Source organism: Protobothrops mucrosquamatus, unplaced genomic scaffold, assembly GCF_001527695.2.
Source record: "Protobothrops mucrosquamatus isolate PMUCROS unplaced genomic scaffold, P.Mucros_1.0 scaffold253, whole genome shotgun sequence".
In the NCBI taxonomy this organism is placed as follows: Eukaryota; Metazoa; Chordata; class Lepidosauria; order Squamata; family Viperidae; genus Protobothrops; species Protobothrops mucrosquamatus.
In genome coordinates this window covers 120606-135740 of record NW_015386601.1, presented here as the reverse complement: position 1 = coordinate 135740, position 15135 = coordinate 120606, and the positions used below count along the sequence as shown (strand labels likewise).

At 36.8% G+C, this 15135-nt stretch overlaps 1 protein-coding gene across 1 annotated transcript in view; it reads left to right on the top strand.

The window, feature by feature from the left end:
- The window catches only part of PIKFYVE (phosphoinositide kinase, FYVE-type zinc finger containing), a 91425-nt gene that overhangs the window by 39630 nt on the left and 36660 nt on the right, over positions 1–15135 (top strand). Inside the window, exons 13-20 of the mRNA XM_015814458.1 lie at positions 3851–3913; positions 5203–5332; positions 7068–7248; positions 7790–7864; positions 9713–9820; positions 11089–11229; positions 12321–12447; positions 13609–14771. Of these exons, the coding sequence (XP_015669944.1) occupies positions 3851–3913; positions 5203–5332; positions 7068–7248; positions 7790–7864; positions 9713–9820; positions 11089–11229; positions 12321–12447; positions 13609–14771 (1988 nt within the window). The remainder of the gene's footprint in view (positions 1–3850; positions 3914–5202; positions 5333–7067; positions 7249–7789; positions 7865–9712; positions 9821–11088; positions 11230–12320; positions 12448–13608; positions 14772–15135) is intronic.

Here is a 15135-nt window from a genome sequence, read left to right as displayed (position 1 = left end):
TAAATAAATATTTAATATTTATTTAAATATTAAATAAATTATTTATTAAATTTATCCAGAAGATAGGTTCAAGATCTAAATGGATCTCAACAGACTTGAACACTGGGCCCTATCTAAAAAAATGAAATTCAATGCAGAGAAAAGTAAAGTCTTGCATTTAAGCAAGAAAAATCAAATGCACAAGTACAAATTAGGTGAAACCTGCTTAATAGCAATAACTGTGAGAGAGATCTTGGAGACCTAGTGGACAATCACTTAAATATGAGCCACAGTGTGCAGCAGCAGCCAAAAAAGCCAATCCAATCCTAGGTTGCATTAACAGATGGATAGAATCAAGATCACGTGACGTATTAGTACTGCTTTATAAAGCCTTAGTAAGAACATACTTACATAGAATACTGCATCCAGTTTGGTCACCATATTATAAAAAAGATATAGAGACTCTGCAAAGAGTGCAGAAAAGAGCAACAAAGATCAGTAGGGGCTGCAGGAACTGTTGCAGTAATTGGGTATGTCTAGTCTAGTGAAAAGAAGGATTAGGGGTGACATGATAGCAGTGTTCCAATATTTAAGGGGCTGCCACAAAGAGGGGTCAACCTATTTTCCAAAGCACCAAAAGGGAAGACAAGAAGCAATGGATGGAAACTAATCAAGGAGAGAAGCAACCTAGAACTAAGGAGAAATTTCCTGACAGCAAAAACCCAGTGGAATAGCTTGCCTTCAAGCTGTGGTGCTCCATCCATTGGAGGCTTTTAAGAAGAGATTGGACAGCCACATGTCTGGAATTGTAATAGGATCTCCTGCTTGTGCAGGGGGTTGGACTGGAAGACTTCCAAGGCTCTTTCCAACTCTATTATTCTGTTAAATTTATATGCTGCCTACCTCACTGCTGGAGGGAGTCTGGGAGCCTTACAAAATGATGAAAAATTCCAGACAAGGATTAGCTTTTTTTCTAAATCTGTTTCTTTTGATAACTTTACTTCACAAAAATCATTAGAGGATTCTGGTTCTCCTAAAGAAAAGAATATAAAGAAGGTAAACTTTCCTGTGCCCATGCTAATGACAAAAGCTAACACATAACCTTAGATATCATAATTCAGTATTTGATTCTGCTGCTTCATGCATGAAATAACATTGCTCACTAAAATTAATACTAATAATGTCAGTTCTTGTGAATGATTTTCATTTTTCTAATATTATTGCATGATACTAATATACCAAGTGCTTTTGAAAATATTTCTTGTGTTTCACTGGAAAGGAAAGGAATTTTGCTTCAAAGCAAAAAAATCTTGGCAATCAGTGGGAAATGTTACAGAAATGTTTCAGTCATTTATGAAACCAACCTATCTTTGCCTGGCATTTTGTCCAAACCCTTTGAATTTTATGCAGATTAAGACATTAAAATGATGCTTCTATCACTGTGACTCCAAGTATTTATTATTTTATTTATTTTGTTTATATCCCGCCTTTATTATTTTTATAAATATCTCAAGGCAGCAAACATATCCAATACACTTTCCTCCTCCTATTTTCCTCATAGCAAGAACTCTGTGAGGTGAATTGGGCTGAGAGAATGACTGGCCTAAGATCACCCAGTTAGTTTTCATATACTGTACTTGGATCTAAAAGCTGCTTTAAATCATTGTTTCACTGCAACATAGTATTAAGTTAGTCTATGATGATGTTTCATTACCCAGTGAGTAAGTGTTGGTCATCTTTCCTAAAAAAAATGGATACTCAAAAAAAATCATGGAAGGCATAGCTGAAGATTTAGCCACTATTGATTACCATTTTCTATTTTAGTAAGAACTATAAATATTATGGAAGAATGTTATTTTGGAAGAAATTTATTTTGATCCAGCAATTATTTTTTTGAAGCAAGGAATGATTCCTTGCGTATGCAAATTTGAGGGGGGAAAAGAAAGAGCATATAAGAAATGGAAGTTCCCTTAACTTTATGTTTCAAAGTAAGACAATGCAATATATAGCAATGATAATAATATGCAAGCAGTTGAATGATCCTGGCTGTGTAGAATGATGAGCTATTACATCTCTTAAATATCCAGACATTTATAGCTGTTTCCTTAGCAAATAAATTTCTTTAAAACTAATATAGGGCTCTTCCTCCCCCACACCGTTAGCTGCTGGACAGAAAGTTGTGATATAAATTGACCAATAAATCAAATGAATGAATATTTGGAAATAAGCCCAGGCATCCAGAAATAAAGCAAAACCATATGGTATGACAGAGAGTACCTTGGGAGGATAAAAGGATAGTGGCATCAATCCCATGCTAATGGCTGTTTTGCGATTGGCCATGCCCAACATGGCAGCCATTTTGTGACTAGGCAAGCTACCATAGCAGTTATTTTTGAGAGCATCTGTGATAGAACTCAGCACTTCAAATATATTTATAACCAAAAAAGATTGCCTACCTCTCCTGAAAACAACATGATGTAAAAGGTCATTCTCTTAAGGGAAGATTTTTGGCACAATATTTATGTGAGTAATTTGGGATTATGATATATTGACTGGTTCAGAACTCAAACTAAAATATTGCTTTTTAAACCATGCTTTGTAGAATATTCCATAGTCAGCTGAGTTCACATATCATGGTTCAAAAGCTACAATAAGTAGAAACAGGCATGATTATATTTTGCATTCTTTGGCAACCAGTTCATTGTCTCAGAAATTATGTTGTGGACATCTAAATCTAGACGGCTTGGTAAATCAATACTCCCTCACTAAAAAGTTTTCAAAATGTAGTTTGTAGTATTCAGGATAACTCAGTATAGTGTAAAGGGAATTGTGTTTGAATTGTATTGATACTGCCTTTACTTCTAGAATCTTAATAATGGTGTTGGGGTCCATTTGCTATGGCTCACTAGTAATGTATACATTGCCTCATAAACTTTCTGAAGTGTAACTGCACTTGGGGTTCAGCAAAATCCCATTCAAGAGAAGGAGCAGAGAACCACAGATTCCCCCCCACAAATATGTAGAACAAGATGAGTGCTTAAAATAGGATTTAAGCTGTCTTTTTGTAGCAGTGTGTCCTAATTTACACTGGATGTATGTGTATGTGGTATGCAAAAGTAACATCAGGCTCACTCAGATCTTTGTAATGGTGAACAAAGAAAGAACTAAATGCCATGCTGAAGTAATGAAGGGGGGCAATGAGCTCTCCCTTAAAGCTATCTTCCCTGCTCTTTGAGATACCAACACAGCAACTTGTGTAAGAGAGGCATTATTTCTTTTAATCATGCTTCTAGCAGTATTTGTCCTAGGAGAAAGAGCTTGTGGGGACAAGGTAAGAATACAAATTTGCTGTCCCAATTCTCCCGTGGAATAAATTCTCCTCTGTAGAATGTCAAGTCCAAAGGTGTTGCGTTTTCCCTCAGCCATTAACTGAGGGCAGAGTTGAATAACTGAGTTGTTGTCAGGGGAAGTAGGGAAGGGGTGTGAGGCATGTTTAATACATCTCCTGTCCTAGATGTGGCAACCAAGAATCTACTTTAAAAAAAAAAAAGACCACTCTTTGTCTTGTTTAAATACTGGCCATATAAGAAGTTAATTAAGCCCCTCTGTAAATTGGAAAATATTTTTATTCAGCATCTTTTTCATATCATACTGGCTCCATTGGATGATAATTTAGTATTTATGCTGACACAATGAATGAGAAAGAATGAGACAGGTTCTCTAAGGACAGGCCTTCCTATTACAGTGACTAAATGCATGACTCATGTTTGTTATTCTCTCCTGGAATGAATGGGTGTGTATGTCATATAATAGCATAGAAGCATAACCTGTCTTTTCTTCTCCCATCTCTCTATTTTCTATCTTCATTCAGAGTATATGATTGCTGACAATGGAGGACAACAAATGATCTCAATAAGTGATGCATTCATCAAAGGTAAGTTGAATGTGAAAGGGATGCCCACCACTACAGAAAATGGGATCATATAACATTGGGTGAATGTCAAATTATTCTCCCTCCAAGTGCTGTGAATACATACAACTGGAGTAAAGACAGTCTTACCTGTGGACGTCTTTCAGTACTTAAAAAAACTCTGCCCTTCTTTCTGGCTTCTGTTTTTGGCATTTCTCTTTTAAATTAACTTGTTTTCTTTTAAGCTTAAAGCTATAAAGTTCAACTTTAACTAATTAATGTCTTAACACATTAAGCATTTCTTCTGCTTAAATAATTCAACAAACTTTATAGCTATTTCTACGTTTCATCATGTGCTATTTGAACAAATAAAAAAGCACTATGTTAACCTATAAGAAATCTTTCCCTATGAATTAAATTTGGTATATTTGAGCTATAGAATAATGAAAATAGCAAAAATATCCTTAAAGCACTTAGAAAATCCTGGTCTGCCTCAAGTCTTTACAATCATAATAGTTTTTTTAAGTTTAAAAAAAAACATTTTTAAAAAGTTAATGTATTGAAACAGTTTTGAGATTTAGTCTTTTATTTTACTTTTTTATATGTAAAACAGAAAAAGAGAAAAGCACACAAAACCTATACAAGATTTCATTGTCTAATTTAAATAAATAATTAAACATTGACCTCATAATATTCATCTGTCTTTCCATTGTGTTGATAGTTCATAAATGAAAACTGAGCTTTTATCTATAAATCTAAGATTATAAATCCAGAGTAACTCCTATCTTTTCAGTCTGAAATAATTATGTTAGATAGTTTAAATATTTCTTGTAAAAATTGAGATGCTTTTAAAAATTGATTTTAAAATTTATTTTTCACACTTCTGAAAACTGATTTTGATTTCACGTTTCTAGAGTTGATTTTGCAATCAATGGCTATTAATGCCTCATGACTTTAAAAAAGACGGGTTATCGCAAAATATAATAAAATATGGTAAAAAAATAATAAAATATAATAAAGATGGAACCAAGTGCCAATCATATCATCAGATGGGTCACAGTAACTTTCCATGAGGAGAAGTGATACGTTCAGTGCAATCTTTCCCCATATCTAGGACTTGTGGAAGAAGTCTTCCTTCGTCTGTCTGACTGCAGGATACAGCAAATTTTCCAATAATGCTTCCCTGCAATTTTGCTATGGCTGCAGGACGTAGATCTGTGCAAAATGATACAAAATGAATTGATTATCAGTATTTGGTGCACAAATTAATATGAAAATATGCAATTCTATCTCCATTTTTGTTTGTTTTTTAGAGTCACTTTTTAACCGGAGAGTTGAAGAAAAATCCAAAGAGCTTTTCTTCACACCCCTAGGCTGGCATCACAGCAATCTGGATCTGCTGAGGGAGGAAAATGGGGAAAAACAGGCCATGGAGAGGTTGCTGTAAGTTGAGTGAATAAGAATGAAACCTGGAGAATATTTTAACTTTGAGCATAGTGACCACGGCTCCCTTGTGGCACCAATTTACAGACATTTATTATATATTGTGTGAGAATTAGGAAACAGGAAATCTGTTCTTAATTTCTGTAGTGTATAAGGGTTGAAAAAAGTTTTAATACTAAATATATTTTCTAAGTTTTGTTTCACGTATTTGAAAAAAACAAGTTCATAGAAATGTTTCTCATTAAGATCTTGCAGGAAGAGAAAAGTGGTAAATAATGAAATGGATAGTTTTGCTAAGAACAAAAAAATGTATGGACTTTAGTTGACTTTCTCCCCTGACTCCAAATTTAGGTCCTCCGAAAAGGGTAGTACAGATAGTCCTTAAGATAGGACTGGTCATTTTATGGCTGTTCAAAGTTACAACAGACCACCAAAACCTACATACAACCCCATTTCAAAGTTATGATGGCTGCAGTGCCATTGCAGTCATTCACCCTTATCATCAGCCGCAGATATACTGCAGCAACCCCCCCCCCACCTCTCTCCGGTCCCACCCCGCTGGAATGCCACAGCACTTGGGCCTGCTTCCCATATGTCTATCACCCATCACATTTACCTTTTGAAGATTTCCTGACTTCATGTTGGGGAAGGAAGACAGGCCACATGGTTCTGAATCATCACGTATCTCTCTATTGCTGCCGCTTCTGGAATCGTGCCATGCAGCTGGCGATAAAACAATCCATTTTGCTTTAATGCAGTAAAGCAAAATGCAGTATTCAGAAGATCATTAAGGCAACAAAATGGAACACTCTTTTCCCCGGGCCACATAGCTGCCATTTTGTGGGTGGGACAAAATAGTGCCTACTTTGGAATTGTGCCATGCAGCCTTGTGATGAAGCGATCTATTCTAGCACTCTGGAAGGCTTCAGAGCTCTTCAAAAGTGAGGAGGAGGGTATATGGCCTAAAGGGATGGGAATCAGGCCTAAAGCCTGGGGGACATAGTGAGAGTGGAAAAAGACCTGTAGAGACCCCAGAGGCAGGAAGCAGTGTACAGGTGGGATGGGAAAGGTCTTGGGAGGACCTCCCAAAGTGGGCCGGACCTGTACTAGGGCTCTAAAGGCCTCCCCACCCCTGAGGTACCCCATGCTCTGCATAACAACCTACACATTCACTTAACAATTCATTGGGGAATGTAGGATGTTAGGGTTGTTAAGTGAGATGCTTCATTATGGTTATATCTTGAGGACTACTTGTACTAAACATATCATCTGGACTTTGACATCAATGCAAGGCAGAGAGCTTGTGGATTATTACTGCTTGGCTACTGAAAGAGGTCTATGGAAATAAACCTCTTCGTTACCTACCTACCTACAATAAAAGTCTCACAAAGAACTTATAATTCTTTTTTTAAAACATTTTTTTAACTCTTAGCCAGAAATACAAAGAGGATTTCAGATAAACGGCCTGTATACCAGATGTTAATGTCTAACCAAGTCATATATTTTACACAGACTCTTGAGGATTTATTTTCACATTTGGAAGTATTTATCCTGATGCTACATACTTACTAATTTTTTCTTCTGTCCAAAGTTTTTGCGAATTTTGAGCATTTGCAATTGACATCTGAAGTTCACCACTGGACAAAAAACACATATATTTGCAAAGAATCTGCCCCAGTATCCGTAATGACGGTAGCTCTCCTCTCTCTTGAACCTTTATCCTGTTTACCTGCAGCTCTGCTAATCATAACCACATGATGGCTCTGCTTCAACAGCTGCTATACAACGAAGCATTGTCCCTCTCCTGGCGTGATATCATTGTGCCGGTGGTCTGCCAGGTGGTTCAGACAGTGCGACCTGATGTCAAGAACAGAGATGATGACATGGACGTTCGCCAGTTTGTCCATATCAAAAAAGTGAGTCTCTCTGTAGGTTTAGAACTGAGAAAGGAGAAAAAAAGTGACTCTTAAGGCTTAACTCAGGGGAGGGGGCACTTTCAAATGATGGCCTTTCTGAATATTACTGTTGCTGCCCTATTGGTGACACATTGATCCAGCTATGCGCCTACTACCAGGGATTCGCCTGTCTTTCTGTTTTTCACTGTCTAGTCATGTAAAACAGGACAGGGTAAAGCACCAGACTGGCTTAGTTAATTAATTATATTTGAGAAGTGGATCATATTCATCCTACCTTAAATCTGTATTTTACTCTGACATAATCTTTAATGTGTCATTTTATGTATTTAACTTTATTGTAAAATGAAATTTTCTTCCTCTCTTCTCCCAACTATCCACACAATTGTGTTGGCTGCTGCTTCCTTGCTAAGGAAGCTGCCATCCACAACTCCCATTTTCACCAGCCGGTATGGATAGGAGAACCAGAACTAGTTTGTTTCCTAATTTAAGTTGGCAAGTAGAAAATACAAATATAACCTAATGTTTTATTATAATTTTGCAGATTCCAGGTGGAAAAAAATTTGATTCAGTAGTGGTGAATGGCTTTGTATGCACCAAAAACATAGCACATAAAAAGGTATGGTGGAACCAGTTTTATGTAATTGGAGAAAAAATAGAACAGTGACATTATGAATGTTCTATGCAATTCTTAATGGCACAGCATATTTTGCTCTTTTGATGTTATTACACTTCACCATAGTTCTGCAAAAAAGTATTTCTCCGCCCTTTTCCCTTGAATTTTTGGATATGATGAAATGTCACCTAGAGCCTGAAGCAGCAAAGGCAACTCTAGACAATGAGACCATCATCTCTATGCTTGACAGTTGGGATAATGGAATGTAGCATTTGATACGACACCCATTTTTTCTATAGAACATTTATCCATGAGTCTGGAGAATCACACAGATGCTTTTTGATGTATTTTTGATAAGCATCAATTTTCCTTTTAATGAGTTATGAGTATCCTGTGCTTTTCTGTTGGTGAAGTCATGAACTCTAATCACAGTAAGACAGATCGCTGTTTTGTAACTATCTGGAAGATTTAATGCTGCTCTCTCAGAGTGATTTTGACAGGATGGCTCCTCTTGGGAAGATTCAATATTGTTGTATAAACTGTGACTTTGTGGATGTGACTGAGCACGGAACTTAAGTTTTATAAACTAGACTGATATGGATCAATTTTTTTTATGGAGATCTTGAGAAATTTACTTTCAGTGGATTTTGATGTGCTTGCAGAATCTCGATAGGGAGAGCTTACCTATAATGAAGGGGAGCCAATATTTGTAAGAATGACAGAATAACAAAGAGTAGGAAGGAATCTTGGAGGTCTTCTAGTTCAACCCCCTTCTTAAGCAAGAGACCCTATATTATTCCGGACAAATGGCTGTCCAATCTTTTCTTAAAAACCTCCAGTGATGGAGCACCTAACACTTCTGGAGGGAAGCCATTCCAAAGATTTATTGTTCTCACTGTCAGGAAATTTTTCCTTAGTTGTAGATTGGATCTCTCCTTGATGAGTTTTGTCTTGCCCGTAGGTGCTTTGAAGAAAAGATTGATCTCCACTTCTCTGTGACTGTCTCTCAAATATTGGAAGATAGCTATCATGTCACACCAAGTTCTTCATTAGATTAGACATATCCAGTTTTTGAAATCATTCATTGTATGTTTTAGCCCCCAGTCCCATTATCATCTCTGTTGCTCTTCTGTGCACCCTTTCTAGAGTCTCAACTTTATTTTTGTATCGTGATCAGTACTGGATGCAGTTCTTTTAGGGTTACTAACACTTCACATGACCTTGATACTATTTTTCTGTAGATGCAGCCTAGAACTGCATTGGCTTTTTTGTCAGCTGCAGCACACTGCTGGCTCATACTTAAGTGATGGTCCACTAGGTCACCTAGATCCCTATCACAGTTAGTGCTGTTGAGCCAGACACCATCTATTCTATTCCTGTACATTTAGTTTTTCTTGCCTAAGCGTAACACTTTATTTTTCTCGCCACTGAATTTCATTTTGTTGAATAGTGCCCAGAGTTCAAATTTCTCAAGATCCTTCTGGATCTTGAGCCTATAAAGTATTGGCTATTCCTCCCCGCTTGGTGTCATCTGCAAATTTGATGAGTTCCCCTTCTAACCCTCCATCTAAATCGTTCATGAAAATGTTGAAGAGTACTGGGCTTAAGAGAGAGTCTTGGAGTACCTCACTACATGCTTCCTTCCATGTAGATGTAGTTGCATTAAAGACTACACGTTGAGTGTGGTTGGTCAGCCATCTAATGGTGTTGCTGTCTATCCCACATTTTTCTATTTTCTATTTCAGAATTTTCAAACTTTACCTGTGTGACACTGAGCTATAAACTTGTTTTATCTACACTGTAATACAAACTTGCAGAGGAATGCATTTCATAATTTTTATCTCATTCCAGATGAATTCCTATATTAAAAACCCCAAAATCCTTCTGCTGAAGTGTTCCATTGAATATCTCTACCGAGAAGAAACAAAGTTTACATGCATAGATCCCATCGTCCTCCAGGTGAGAATAGTTTTATTTTCCTTGTCCTATTTATTCAAATTAACATTAAATCAAAGTCTAATGAATTAGTTTATCCTACATTGTTTATGGATTTTTGAGACTGATTTTAGTAACATTTTCTTTGTGTTTGAGTAGCTATTCTCAGGCTAATTGCTAAAGGTTTCCCGTTTAGAGACTTTTTAGCTGCAAAGAGTAATATTATATTTAATATTTATTATACAATTATAAATACACAGTAATATTTTTATAGCACATTTATATTTGGGAATTTTACAGTAAAAATGTACAGGAAATAAATGCGTCTGTCACCATCTTTCTTCATAGCAGATTTGATATGAAATACCCAGTACTGTGCATTTTATGTTTCATATGTACTTAGAAAATGTTCAGTGAATGATATTGATTTTAACACTTCTAGTGTTCAAGAAGATAGTATTCCAGTTCCTGCCTACCTAACAGTTTAAAAGCATGCATATGCGAGTAGATTAATAGGTACCACTTCAGTGGGAAAATAATAGTGTTCCATGTGCCTTTGGTGTATAGCCATGCTGGACACATGACCACAGAAAATATCTTTGGACAACACTGGCTTCTTTGGCCAAGAAATGGAAATGAGCACTGTATCCTAGAGTCGGATCTGTTAAGTTTGAATGGGACAAGAATTCAAACAGTTAACATATCAACTGTGTGCGCCTGCGCACGCACACCCACACCCACAAACACACAGACACGGTTTTTTAAAGTCTATGTAAAGCTAGTCTTTGTGAACCTATTTATATAGGGGCAGATATATTATACTAGGTGGTCAGTTCCAAAAAGGATAGGAAAAAGAAATGAAGAATATTTCCCATAATTTTGACATGAGACATTACATGTGTGAGAATTTGTAAATATATTTTCAATAATTTAACCAAAAATGAAACAATTTTGAAGCATTTCTTCTCAGTCTTAAAAAGAATGTGTCCTAGCATTTTGGAAATAAAACATTTTTAATGAGTGAACTGAAATTTTAGAAACGTATCTGATTTTTTTTTCAGTTTATGATCCAATTATATAATCTATTGCATGCACAATTTAGATGATATGTAAATTAAGATGGCATTTACTTTCCTCGTTGCTTCCATCCTTTAGGAATATCCCATAAAAAGAAAAGAAACTCTCAAGTTTTTCAGGTTCAATCTTGAAAAACTCCAGAAATACTCTAGTAACCTTTCTTGATTGTGTAATGCTCAGTGTATGACTGCAAAGACTTTCTTTTATCATTTTAGGAAAAGGAGTTTTTGAAAAATTATGTTCAACGAATAGTGGATGTCAGACCTACTTTGGTCTTGGTTGAAAAAACAGTGTCCCGTATTGCTCAGGACCTGCTTCTGGAAAATGGAATTACTTTGGTCATTAATGTTAAACCTGTAAGTACTAACATTCTGAATTATATTATGATTGCATACTTCAAAGTGCTTCCACATTATTAAAAGCTCATACATCTTAAATATGGTAAAATGTAATGAAATGTATAGATACATCATTCTTTTTGTGTAAATGCAGCATGTAAATAAATTTTTGTATATTTTTAATAAAAAGAGTTGCAGTGCTTTCATTTATTGGGCAAAAACAAAATTTGTATAAAAAGGTTTAAAGGTTCGAGAAAGGGATTGAACCAAGAAGTATACATTAAACCCCCCAAAGCAGGGGTCTCCAACCCGCGGCATACCAGAAACTGGTCTGTGCAAACAAGCCCCATCCGCAGGATGCAGGTAGCACACAAAACCACGCCACCTCTGGTCCGCGAAAAAGCCTCTCTCCACGGAACCGGTCCCTGATGCCCAAAAGGTTGGGGACCTCTGCCCTAAAGTACCCTGTAAAGTATTGTTCCTTTTGCGGGTCTATTTTCTTGCCATTCTGCCAGGATTTTTTAAATGCTTTGTTCTTTATGACATTAACACAAGGCTGAATGATTTATGTGTTTGTTTATCAAATTTATATAGCCCCTCCATCTCACAAGAATCGTATTCTTGTGATTTCCCGCATTTTCTTAACTATGTTTTTGTCATTTTGGTTTTTTTTCTACTTGTCTACAATCTGAATTGTGATTAGAGCTGATGGTCTAATCCATAGTCATGACCCAGCAGTATTTTGCAATTCAGCAATAGCTAAAGACTTTAGGCAGAGGGCCTTTATACAGGCCTGTAAAATGGTTATGCCAATAAAAATACTGAAGGAGACTTTTGAAATGGAATCAGAAAATAATACAGATAGTCTTCAACTTATGACTGTTCACTCAGCAACTGTTTAAAATTAATATGGCTCTGAATGAAGAGAATTACAACCTGTGCTCAAAGTTATGGCTGTTGCAATGCCCCCATGGTCACATAATCAAAATTTGGGTGCTTGGCATGTAAACCACTTTATGTTCTTGAGAGGAAATGTGGGATATCAATCTGATGAAGAAGGAAAGACATAAGCAGCCAAAAGCAGTCTTTATCTTATTAATGTTTTGCAGCATGTTCTGGATCGAGTAAGTCGGATGACCCAGGGAGATGTATTGATGTCAATGGATCAGTTGTTAACGAAACCACACCTTGGGACCTGCCATAAATTTTATATTCAGGTGTTCCAGTTACCTAATGGTGAGTAAAGCCAAGAAGTTCTGTTATCCTCTTATATCCATCTGTCTGTCCGTTCGTCTAGACCAGGGGTGTCAAACTGCCGGCCCACGGGCCGGTTGCATCATGCTGAGGCCGCACCCACCCCAGCTCCGGCAATGCGAAAAAAGTCATGATACATCACGTCACGTGATGCGGTGAGTTTGACACCCGTGGTCTAGACTAATGTGAAGATAAATTAAATTTTATATATTTAAATAAAAGCTAGGAAGTGCTTTTCTTATGGCCATCCTAAAGTTAGGACAGAATTCTTATTTGCAAGTAGCAGAATTAAGGCTGAGAGCATTGTGTGCCTCTTCTATTTACCAAGCCCTATTTGTAGTAAGATATGAATTGGGTCTTCTGGTTTAGCCTTCTAATCATAATTTTCATTAGCTGGTTTTGTTGAAATTATATTTACTCTTCTGGATTTTTCTTTTTATGTATCTCATTTTGTTCTCCATAAGGACTTACATTCGTTTGACATACTGTAAATATACATTCACTCTCTAAAGCATGTTTAATACAAACTTGGAGCACAGACTGTTATAAATACGAAATGTCTAAAGAAGACATACTTACTCATCTACTGCAGTAAAAACAAAATAATGAAGGCTAACATAGAATATGACAAAATATTTCATGGATCAAAATCTCATTTTGTCAAAGGCATAAGTTTGTGGAAGTAAAAAAAAAATACCGTGCATCATATGAAATACGCAAACTAAGCAGAAAACGCTAAAACCCAGGAGGCCCTTTTCAGTAGCTGCATATTCTGCTATATTATCCTTGCAGTTTTATGGAAAGTTAACCAAAGATTATTTTGCAAATCATTCAAGGTAGAAGAAATGATGTTACATAAAGATTTCTATTCTCTTTTACTTGGTGCGTATTTGTGTGTGTACTTTTGTTTCATGATATTTTTACAGTTTAAAAGTGTTTGATCAAGCTATAAGTAAAACTCTAGAACTTGATGGATTAAAACATATAATGGAAATTAATTGAATTTCTGATTTGACTTGTGTTTTGGAATACATTTTGAATCATTAATAACTTTGACTAACATAAACAAATTGGCCAAAGCACCGCCATATGTAGAGAGAATAAGCATCATTTTGTAGTAAGAATCATTTTCTTCTCTTTCAGAGCAAACAAAAACTCTGATGTTTTTTGAAGGTTGCCCTCAACACCTGGGCTGTACTGTCAAGCTGCGTGGTGCAGGAGAGTACGAATTGGCTCGAGTGAAGGAGATCCTTATTTTTATGATCTGTGTGGCCTATCATTCCCAGTTGGAGATCTCCTTCCTTATGGATGAGTTTGCCATGCCTCCTCAGTTGAATAAAAATGGTTCCTTCCAGAGTCTGATGGAAGAACAGGGGGAAGAAGATGGGCAGCAAGATCTGCTGAACAGAGAATTTGACACAGTAGGAAAAGAGGCTGATATAGTCTCAGATAAGTTGCCTGTTATATCTGAATCTGTGTCTCTAGATGAGCTAGGCTCCCTTGAAGAACAGACTTTGACAGAAGAGGATGACCAGATCAGTGGTGATTTACAAGAAGCTGCTCTCCAGAAGCAGCAAGGGTATCCTCTGGTGGATTTGTTATACAGACCAAAAATAATTACTGAAGCACTTTTACCTCTTGACTTGACTGAACAACAACTAGGAATTTTAGATACAGAACAACTGGAAATTCTAGGGGTAATTAATGACTACCAGGAACCTAAAAGTCAGGCCAGGGAGTTTAGAGATCCTTTGCAAGATGACACTGGGTTGTATATCACAGAGGAAGTGACTTCCTCTGAAGATCGTCTCAAAACTTTTTCTTTAGCATTTAAGCAAGAACTGAAGGATGTTATTCTCTGTATTTCCCCAGTAATCTCATTCCGTGAGCCATTTCTGTTAACAGAGAGAGGCATGAGATGTCCCACTAGAGAATATTTCTCAGAGCAGGTTTTTTTTTCTCCTCTGCTCAACAAGGAGTACAAAGAACTGGATATCAGAAGGAAGAAACAATTGTTAAGGGATCTCTCTGGACTACAAGGGATGAATGGAAGCGTCCAAGCCAAGCCTATCCAGATTCTACCTTCTCATGAACTTGTTAGCACCAGAATTGCTGAGCCTCTGAACAGTAGCTCAAACTTGGCCAGATTGGTAGCTGACTTCCGAGCCAGAGGAGGAAGGATTGTGCAGAAAGACTGCGCAGACCCATTTGTTCAATCTAAAGAAACATCTGCTGTGAAATTAGGAGTCAGGAGTGAAGATGATGAAAATTTTTTCATTCAAAATGAATCTCTATGGTCTCAAAAAGTGAGTGAATATTTTAAATAGTTGGTGGATTCTGGAAACCTATGAAATAAACTGTTCTAAATATCTTCAATTAGGTTTAGAGTATATCGTAGCAAAAGGTAATCCTCGGGTTATAACAATTGGAACCAGAACTTCCATTGCTAAACAATGTGGTTGTGAAGTACATCACATGACCACATTGCTTAGGAGTGTGGTGGGGTACCCAGATGCCACAAGTAGGTTATTGGGCGTCACGGGAGGCACTATGGAGCACAGATGAGCTGATAGAAGATATAGGTGGGCAGGGGTGCTATGGACTATGAGATCCTTGGAAACTTGTATTCTGGTAGGACTCTTTGGGAAAAAAGGTGGCGGGAGATGTCCT